The sequence below is a fragment of the Chrysochloris asiatica genome, unplaced genomic scaffold (assembly GCF_000296735.1).
Source record: "Chrysochloris asiatica unplaced genomic scaffold, ChrAsi1.0 scaffold00221, whole genome shotgun sequence".
Classification (NCBI taxonomy): Eukaryota; Metazoa; Chordata; class Mammalia; order Afrosoricida; family Chrysochloridae; genus Chrysochloris; species Chrysochloris asiatica.
In genome coordinates, this window is record NW_006408739.1 from 474912 (window position 1) to 484428 (window position 9517).

At 48.2% G+C, this 9517-nt stretch overlaps 1 protein-coding gene across 1 annotated transcript in view; it reads right to left on the reverse strand.

Moving 5' to 3' along the window:
• Nucleotides 1-9517, reverse strand: part of PLEKHH1 (pleckstrin homology domain containing, family H (with MyTH4 domain) member 1) — a 79191-nt gene that overhangs the window by 12566 nt on the left and 57108 nt on the right. The window contains exons 7-16 of the mRNA XM_006873051.1: nt 8267-8345; nt 7642-7733; nt 5628-5778; nt 5361-5503; nt 4003-4113; nt 3074-3160; nt 2601-2762; nt 1190-1270; nt 685-867; nt 216-324 (exon numbers count right to left, since the gene is read on the reverse strand). Of these exons, the coding sequence (XP_006873113.1) occupies nt 216-324; nt 685-867; nt 1190-1270; nt 2601-2762; nt 3074-3160; nt 4003-4113; nt 5361-5503; nt 5628-5778; nt 7642-7733; nt 8267-8345 (1198 nt within the window). The remainder of the gene's footprint in view (nt 1-215; nt 325-684; nt 868-1189; nt 1271-2600; nt 2763-3073; nt 3161-4002; nt 4114-5360; nt 5504-5627; nt 5779-7641; nt 7734-8266; nt 8346-9517) is intronic.

A 9517-nucleotide genomic window follows, 5' to 3' on the forward strand; every position in this document is an offset into this window, starting at 1 on the left:
GTGTTAATTGTAAATCCATTTTCAGTTCATATTTGATGAACTGATAGTATTTTAGAAAAAATATAGTATTTGACAGGAAAAAAACAAACAAACCAAAAAAAAAACCACAACTGAAAACCCAGTTTCAGGGCATAATAGTGCTTTCTGTGGGTTCCTAGCTGCTCATCACCCAGTCACTACCCTCAACCGAGCAGTGATGGCTGCCTTTGCCTTACCTGGATCGCCCTTACCATCCATCAATTTTCTAATGAGCTGCTCATAGATAGTGCCCACCTTGGCACTAGAGCCCCCTGCAGCCACCGTGAGGTGGTAAAGCCATGTATCCTAGAAGAAGATGGAAAGTCATCTGAGAGGAAGGACTGGAAGCAGTAGAGGCAATAGTTCCAAAGCAGGCTCCTTGAAGGGACCGAGCCCATGGTGGGATTTCAGTTGTTGGTTGGTACAAGTCGAGGCCACTAGTTTCTAAGAAGACAGAGGATCAGGTGAACATGAATCCAAATTTCCCAGCTTATGGTCTTACATTGATCATTGTGAATTCAATATAAGGGAATATTGCCATTCAGAGAATACTCTTTGACAAAGTGTCCACAAGGGAAATAAATTTGGGGAGCTAGGTGCTAAGAGAGAAGAGAAATTGGAATTTCAGATCCAAGCTTTGCCATAGAGGCCCAGTCCCTCCTTTACCTTTTCATGCTTGGTGCCGATCAGGAGGTAGGTGGGGCTGTGCTCTGGGGGGTGTATCACCAAGGTGCAGTGAGAGGAAATCAACCGTCCAGTTCCTCCGGCCTCATAGTCCTCATCTGAGTCACAGGATCGGTCTACTTCCTCTATTCGTGCATCCCTCATGGGCAGGCGGCCCAGGGGTCGCTGTGGACAGGAGTTTTCCATGAGTGGGACAGCAGTGGGGGACCATTGGGCTCTGTAGAGCCGCGGATAATGGACAGGATGACAAGATGGGGGTGGAGATGCAGCATCCTAGTCATACAGGGATGGACTACACAAGCAGAATTCACTGGCTGTGCACTCAGGGGATCCAGCCAGCTGGCTTCTGTACTGGGTGGGGAAGGGTAGGTAGAAGACAATGTAAAGCTAGGGACGTCCATCAGGACATGGAGCCACATTTATGTGGTTTAGAGGAAGTGGAAGAGTAGGTGCTGTTAAAAGGTCTCATTCAAGCCCTAGAACATACCTTGTCCTCATAGCTCCGATAGTAGTAGAAAGTTTTTCCAATGAGAGCGCACCAGACCAGCTTTGAGTGGCCATGCTTTACCTGTAAGAATGAAATGAACTAGCATTATTAGAACTAAGCAACTCTGGGAATAAATACAGGGCTGGCAAAGACAAGCCACAGGGAGACAAATGTCAAAACCTGAAGTCAAACTCAGGTCCACTAAGGAGAGGTCACTTAGACTCCCCAAGTAAGGGAAACCACCTCTTTCACAGCAAGGGCGTTATGCTGCTTGTCATGTGACAAGATGACTAGACCCCTAGGCTGCTGCTCACTGACCTATGATCTGCAATTAAAACATTCAATAGGCCAATCAGATTTCCTCTCCCAGGAATATGATCTATAAAACAGATTATATAAATTGAAGGAAGCCCTGAGGGAGGTGAGGTCAGGACAAGCTGAAAGCCCTTGGGCAACGGAAATCTTGAGGGAACAGAAACTGCTCCCAGGCAGAAAATAACATACAGGGAGCCAGGGAGAGCCTTTGAGCACTGTGCTTGCTCTAATACTTTCATTCCTGATGGCTTTTGAATCTAGTTTTCTTGTTAACTTCCTTGTTAACTTCCCTTCTCTGGGAGTAACAAATGCTTGTAAGAAGAAGACTCCTAACTGAAATGTCTCTACCACAGGCCTCTGGGCCCTGGGTATACGGCGGCATTCTATGAGTCTTTGAATGGCTACAGCTACCTCATCTGAGTCTTAGCTTCCCACAATTAATACTGAAAGGATCCCTGGTAGTGCAGTGGTCAAGCGCTTTATGGTGAGCCAAAAGGTTGGCAGTTCTAGCTCGCCAGCTGCTCCTTGGGAGAAACGTCTGGCAGTCTGCTTCTGTAAAGATTCAAGTCTTGGAAGTTGTATAATAGGATCACTAGGAGTTGAAATGACTTGATGGCAATTGGTCTTATTTGTACTAATATTGAGTCCTGGTGTGGCACTGTGGATTAACTTGCTGGACTGCAAAGTCAGTTTGAACCGCAAGGTTGGTGGTTCAAGCTCACCAGCTGCTCCTCAGAAACTGTACAGGGTCGCTATGAGTCACAACCAAGTCCGTGGCACTTAACAACAAAAATATTGAGTCTTGGTGAGGGAACAAGGTAGGGGTAAGGGCAATTACTATTGACATCAAAGTGGGTACAAGATCTTCCTTTCCCTCCTCTGTCTTGAGGATAACTACTGTTCCTTGTTTCCAAGGACTCACTCATCATTATCTTGTATGGTCAGACCAGGTTTGAAGACCAACCACTAGCTGCTGTGAGGAAGTTCCTGGAGAAAGGAGTTGTGTATGAGGAGGGAACTCCTCCTGGCTTCCCTGACCCTCAGGAGGTCCATTCCATCTCCCCCACCCCACCCCACTGCTACCAGCTTTACATACCTTGGTCAGCCAGCCCTTCACAGTGGGCTTGGCACCACCCGGAGGCAGGGCTGGAGGCCCAATGGCCTGGACTTTCAGCAGGCTCTGCAGTACCCTGATCCACTCCTCTAGTAGGCTGGGGGAATCTGCAGTCAGGTAGTAAGTTTTCTTCTCAGAGACGAGCTGTGGGAGAGTGAGGGGTTTGGGGCAGGGGCAGAAAGAAATATGGGGCTTGGCTCTAAGGGACACAAATCCCTGAACTCACTGGGCCTTCCTATCCACTTAGTCTCTCCCTTCTTCTTCTCCCTTCACTCCATGTCTCATAGTCTACGTGCTCTTCTTCCTTTCTAATACTCAGAACTTAGGATCCCAGCCAAATGTTGATACAGTGAGTCTCACGCAACCTCACATTGCCCTATCTCTGCCTTCATCACAGCCATATCCAAACCAGCACCCTTTCTGTCTTAAATGCAAATGGCTGGGAGTATGCTCACCTGGAATGTCTGTGCGCCCTCCCCTCGAACAATTTGGCAGCGGGAGTTCAGTTCCACTTGACCTTGAGGTTTCCGGATGACATCACCCTGTATGATGAATGGAGAGGGGAGGAAGCAGGTTGGAGTGGTGATTCCCCAGAGCAGCAGCATCTACCCTTGTATCTTACTCCAGGTCACAGGCGAGGAGTCTGACTATCAAGATTTCCTGGGCCAGGGATGATGGGTAACTTGTTCTGGATCCTGGTCCTAACTAAATGGAGCAATGACTGAGGGCCCAGAAAGAAGAGCTTGAGAACCGATGCCTGAGCTAGTCTTTCCACTGCATCCCTCATACCAAGAATTGCAAATAAGTGGCATCTATGTCATCATTATCCTTTCCAGTGTCCACTGCAGGCATACAGCAGGCTTTCTCACTAAATGACACAGCCCCAGAATCCTTAGCATGACTTTCCAGGAGCCATTACCAATCAACTGGAGTTACATAACAAATGGTGCTTTTTTTTGCCTTCTTTAAAACATGAAACTTGGCTCTCAGGGAGGCCCAGTCATACTAATTCCCAGTATTCGAGGTCCCCTAGTTACAGGGGCTCTGATCAGGGAGGAAGGAGGTGGAGGAAGCTCCATGAGGGCCTCCTGGGGGCAGCTCCCTCATAGGGTCAGCATAAGACGACACTGGCTTGTGAAGGAAGCTGAAGTCACCAAGGCATGTGGCCTAGGACTGAGCTAAGCTGTGTTCATATCCTCAGTGCTTTGTTTCAACAAGGGGACGAGTGACCGGGCACTGCTGGTGTCCTCATGGGTAGCTCGATGCTGAAGCTGCACAGCCAGACTGCTTCTCCCCACTTGCCAGACCTCTGCCCTTCTGGTCTCAGGCCACCTGCTACTTCTCCAGCCCCTCTCACACAGGTCCTGGGGGAGGAGGGTCTTACCGGGGACTTGTAGTACATAATCTGTCCCTGTCTCAGGACAAACCAGCGCCTCTTCCATGTCTTCACCCGGCTTCCCATTTTTAGCAAGTAGCCTGACTTCTCCAGTGACTCCTGTAGGGGTAGAAAGGTGTAGGGGAGAAGAAGGGGAGACAGAAAGGAGAACTCCTTTGGGACACCTGGAGGTCACACAGACCAAAAGAGTAGAGCTGAGTCCCTGCTTTGTCATTAATTTAAAATCACACTATTGCACACCTACATTGTGTATTTTCAGGACACTACAGAGTCCTGGTGTGGTGCTGTGGGTTCATGCGCCACACTGCAAAGTTGCTTTGAGCTGTAAGGTCAACAGTTCAAGCTCATCAGTCGCTCCTTGGAAACCCTATACAGTGTCACTGTGAGTCAGAACCAACTCAACAGTACTTCACAACAGCAACAAATGCCTTGCTAAGGGCTCAGCAAAAGCTACGGCACGGGTGCCCTGCCATGGAAAGGCTCCTGTGCTGACTGGGAAAGACAGGCCATGGAGGGCTTCAGGGAAGGGTCAATCTTACTTAGATAAGCTAAGAGGAGAAGAAGGACATTCCAGACAGCGCAGCAGGAAAGAGGGCAAGGCAGGCTTGGGAAGATGAAACAGTAGCACAATGGTGTATGTAGAGCAAGGTTTTGGGATTAGATCAATCTGCCACCGAGTAGCATGTCTCCAAAGCTCAGACTCTGTGCCTCATCTGTAGAATGGGATAATAGTTCCTAATGGGTCGTGAGGACAAATGCAACAGCGCTTGAAAAGCACGGAGCACAGTGCCTGATATATTGTAGGAGCTTAATAAAAGATGGCACCTAACAACAACAACAAGTAGTGTAGTGATTACGAGTCAGGCTGCTAACCTCAGTGTCAGCAGTTCAAAACTACATGGGAGAAAGATGAGGCCTTCTGCTCCCATAAAGATTTACAACCTTGGAAACCTTGTACAGGGTCGCTATGAGTCAAACTGACTCCATGCCACATAACCACCACCAACCTCCAATAAACGTAAGCTCTCATTAGCATTCCTGGTTCGATGTGAAGTAACTTGCGGAACACTTCACGGGGCCTTGTAGACTCCCTTCTTTCTTCCTCACAGGGTCTGACTCTGTAATTGTACACCACTCTTCCCCCTCCCCTGCCCCCAGCCTACTACACTCCCTAGCATCAGTGCAACTCCATGGTCCCTTCTCCCTGAACCCCAGGAACCCGGACCTCACACAGCTGCTGTCTGTATCTAGTGCTGAGGACAAAAAGTCCCCTCTCCCTGTGGCCCCAGGCAGATTTCTGCTAGAAATCTGCTCCCACCTGCCCCCATCCCATGTGCCCAGCTCACCCCAGCGAGGCCCAGTCCATCAATGGAATAGCAAGAGGTGCGCTGTAGTTTGTGCTCAGGCTCCGAGTAGTCACTATCCAGGGAACAGGCATCCGGGGGGATCGCATAGTCGCCCTCGGAGCTCAAGGAAGACATGGAGACACCTGGGCATGAAAGAAGGAGTCAAGGTCCTGGGCCCCCTATATCTCCAGGTGCTACAGAGCCATGTGTCTGTGGAGGTGAGACACCCCTTGTTGCACCATACCCCTCCTGCTTCCCTTCTTGTACCTCTCTTGATGGCCCGGGGACTGCCCAGTCCACTGGTCTTCCTGGATTCTGAGCAGGAAACTGAAGTTCGGAAACTCGCTTGGGAGCTGCAGTCATCGTCAGACCCAGAGGACTCATCCACAAAAGGCATGTTGCTGATCTGCATGGCTCTCTGCAAAGCAGACCCCTCCTCTACTGCAGCTGAGGCTGCCAAACAAGCCTCATGTTCTAAGGATGTGGCCATCAGAGCACCTCCGGGGCAATACCGATACTCTGACCCAGCTTGACTCTGGTGTCCTTGGACCTTCCTCCCCAACCCACTATCTTCTGTGGTCCCCAATGGAGCTGAGCATCCAGGTTGCAGTGACTCTTGCTTCCTGCCACTAGGGGGCCAGATATTTACTCCCTAAGCCAACAGTTTGTTGTTGTTAAGGCTGTCGAGTGGGTTTTGCAGTGCTTTAAAAATGTGTGTGGACATCTGGTTACAAGACTGATAATCCTCAATGTTGATGCGTTTGAGGAAAAGGATACTCTATTGTGATAAAGATTTTTTAGGAGATAATTTGGCAGTATTTACCACAATTTAGAATATGTATATAGTGAGAATGGTCATACTACCTGCAGAATATGTCCAATCGTATAATCAATGCCACTGAATTGTGCATGTAGAAACTATTGAAATGGTGTATGTTCTGTTATGTATTTTCTCAACAAAAAATACTCCATGCATATAATCGGTTCAGAAATTCCACCTCTAGCATTCTCCCTTATGGAAATATGTACAAGGAGTTCTTCAAACTCACCAGCTGCTCCTTGAAAACCCTATACAGGGCTGCCACACTTAACAACAAGTCTTCCAAAAGCTCATGGAAAAAAATCTCTTTTTTCCCCATTTTCTTTGCATTTTATTTTTCCACAAACTTTTGAAGCCCCCTCACATTTAAGTGTATATTTGTATATTAAATATGTTTCATATCAAATATATTTCATATACACACAATATCATGAAAAGATATATTTGCATAATGTTGGTTCATTACAGTATTTCTTTTAGAGACAAATAGCGCCGTGACATGAACGGCAATCAGTGGAGCATAGGCCACTCCTTGGGAACCACATACAGGGTCGCTAGGAGTTGGAAAGGACTCAATGGCACTTAGCAACGGCACGTTGTACCAGACAGCAAATAGGAAGATAGGTAGAACTGTGTGTGCAAGGATGGAAGGATGGCCTGACATGGTTTAGTGAAAGATCTGAGTGCAGAATGTGTACAATATGATCCCTTTTGTGGAGTATACCCTAGTGAGACAGAGAGAGAGAGAGAGAGAGAGAGAAAGAGAGAGAGAGTGTGTGTGTGTGTGTGTGTGTGTGTGTGTGTGTGTGTGTGTGAGGGACAAAGACGGAGGGAGAGACAAGGGGTTTATATAAATGCATTTGATAGTCTTGTAGAATAAACAATAAACCATTAATGATAGTTGCCTCTTGAGACAGGAATTAGGGAAAAGCAAGCTGAAAGGAAATTTCCCTTTTGGCTTTTTATTCTTCTATAAGAAGTTTTGCACAGTTACAATTTCAAAATCTATGTAACAACCAAAAAAGAGATATATCTGAAAATATCACTTTGCAGCACACTATTACATCTGATTTTTGTTTTAAGATATGTAGTGCTGTGTAGGGGAGTGTATATGGGTTTATTTGAACATATATAAAAAGTTCTGAAAGGAGTCCCAGTGCTTTCTGGGGTCTGGGCAGTGGCACAGACAGAAAAGGAGGGAATTGGGGTGGGGATGGGGGGTGGGGAAACATTCCTAGTTTAACCTTTCATATTTTACTTGTCCACACTCCTATTGATTCAAATTTTGGTAAATATAAACATTTTATAATAAAACTTAATAAAGATGAAAATAGAGTGAAATGGTGTGGACTGAGCTCCTTGCCCAGGGTCATGTATGCACAGAAGCCTGAGCCGGGAGCTCTGTCCCAGCCACTGCATACCTCCATGAAGGGCCTCTCCCAGCGGGGCACCCCTCCTTACCCCTCTCAGGGCTGTGTAGACAGGCACCGTAACATTCTTGTAGACAAGGCCGGAGAAAGGCCCCAGGGATGCATGGGCAGATGGACTTGAAACTAGAGAGAGAGGAAAGAAGAACACGATGAACTTAGGGGGCATAACTTAGTAAGGGGCTTGGGGAGGCAGAGACCTGGGCAGGGCAAGATCAGAGCACTTGAGGAATAGAGGGGGTGATAGAGGTCAGGATTAGGGCCAAAGTCTTCTTCAGCTACCCTCTCCCCTTTCAGTTCCCCTTGACTGCCTTTGGGGGACCATGACTCCAGTGCATCGATGGAGCCATTACAACAGAACCCCAAAGCCTTGCCCTGCAACCATTTTACCCTCCATGAGGCTTACACTGGGCCCCACTTTTGTCTGGTCAGAGGTGCCCCTCCCATCCATGGTCCTGGCACTACACTAGGAAGCCTGTTTGGGTGAGAGGCTGGGCGACAGGGGGCCTACCTTTCTCACTCGGACTTGGCAGGTAATGAACTGAACCAGCATGACTTTCTTTTCCCTCCAAGGAGCCCTCACTATGTGATTTCACTGCTGGGAGGAAAGTGGGTGCCTGCTTCTCTCCCTCACCCAGTCTGCCCACCATAGGACTTACTGCAGCTGGCAGCATTACTTCTGGGAGCTGCGTCTGAGAGCTGCATGCCGGAAGTGGCCACGGCGTAGATCCGGCTCTCCTGCAATGAGACATCCTATGGGATCAGGGATTCTGCCAAGACTGTGCCTACCCATACCCTCCTGGGCTGTGCTGGGGGGAAAAGCATGGAGTTGGCAGGTCCGGGTCTACATGCAGCTAGTTACTAGCTGAGGGATCCTGGGCAAATTACATCACTCCTGAACCTTGTTTCCCTCAGTTCTTGAGCGGGGTAATTATAATGTTTACTTCAAAGCTGTTCTGAGAATCAAATGAAGTGACCTATTACTGCTAACCTTTAACACCTGGAATAGAATCAGTGCCCCAGAAATACTCATTCCTTCTCTGGCCTCCACTGTCCCTCTCCAGACACAGTGCTGGCAGTCCTGGCAGGAGGGGCAGGTCAAAAGCCTAATTCTCTGACTCTCCTCCAGATAAAGGCCCTTGGAGCTCAGGATCTCACCCCCAAAAGTCAGAGCCACACAAGGATACATACTGTTTGTAAGGCATTTACATGGACCCTGGTGGTGGTTATGTGCCATGGAGTCAGTTCTGACTCATAGCGACCCTGTATAGGGTTTCTGAGGCTGTACATCTTTACGGGAGCAGAAAGCCTCATCTTTCTCCTGTGGAACCTCTGGTAGTTTCGAACTGCTGACCTTGAGGTTAGCAGCCCAATTCATAACCACTACGCAAACGTGGACCCTAAGACATGTGTTTTTCCTATCACAATAATGCTATATCATTGTTAGGCTTCAGGGCCAACCCTCAAAGCCAGCCTAACACTTGGACACAAGTTGACTTTAGAATCCCAAAGTAGAAGACTCTTTGCCCATTTTCAACTCTCCTTCATTCCCCTAAGGGGGCCCACAAACCCAGGGAGCTTCTAACGGTTTTGCCTGCTCCCAAAAAAACTTGTTAAGTTGTTGTTAAGTGCTATATTGGCCCCACCTATACTTCTCCGCTGATGGTAAAGGGAAAACATAGGCCCACTCAGGTGGCTGTGTGAGTCACAAGGGCTGACTGGGAGGAGTAATTCCAGGCTGGCCCCAGGAAGTGGCTGGGCATCTTGGTTATGGGGTAGGGAAGTGGTGGGCATTTTGGGGTCTCAGAGGAAAACAGCAGCAAGAGGAAGCTGGGGAAGGGGCTAGCAACTACAGAATGAGATCCTGTGATAAAGGAGTGGTGGCGCAGATAAGAGATGCCCCCCCCCCC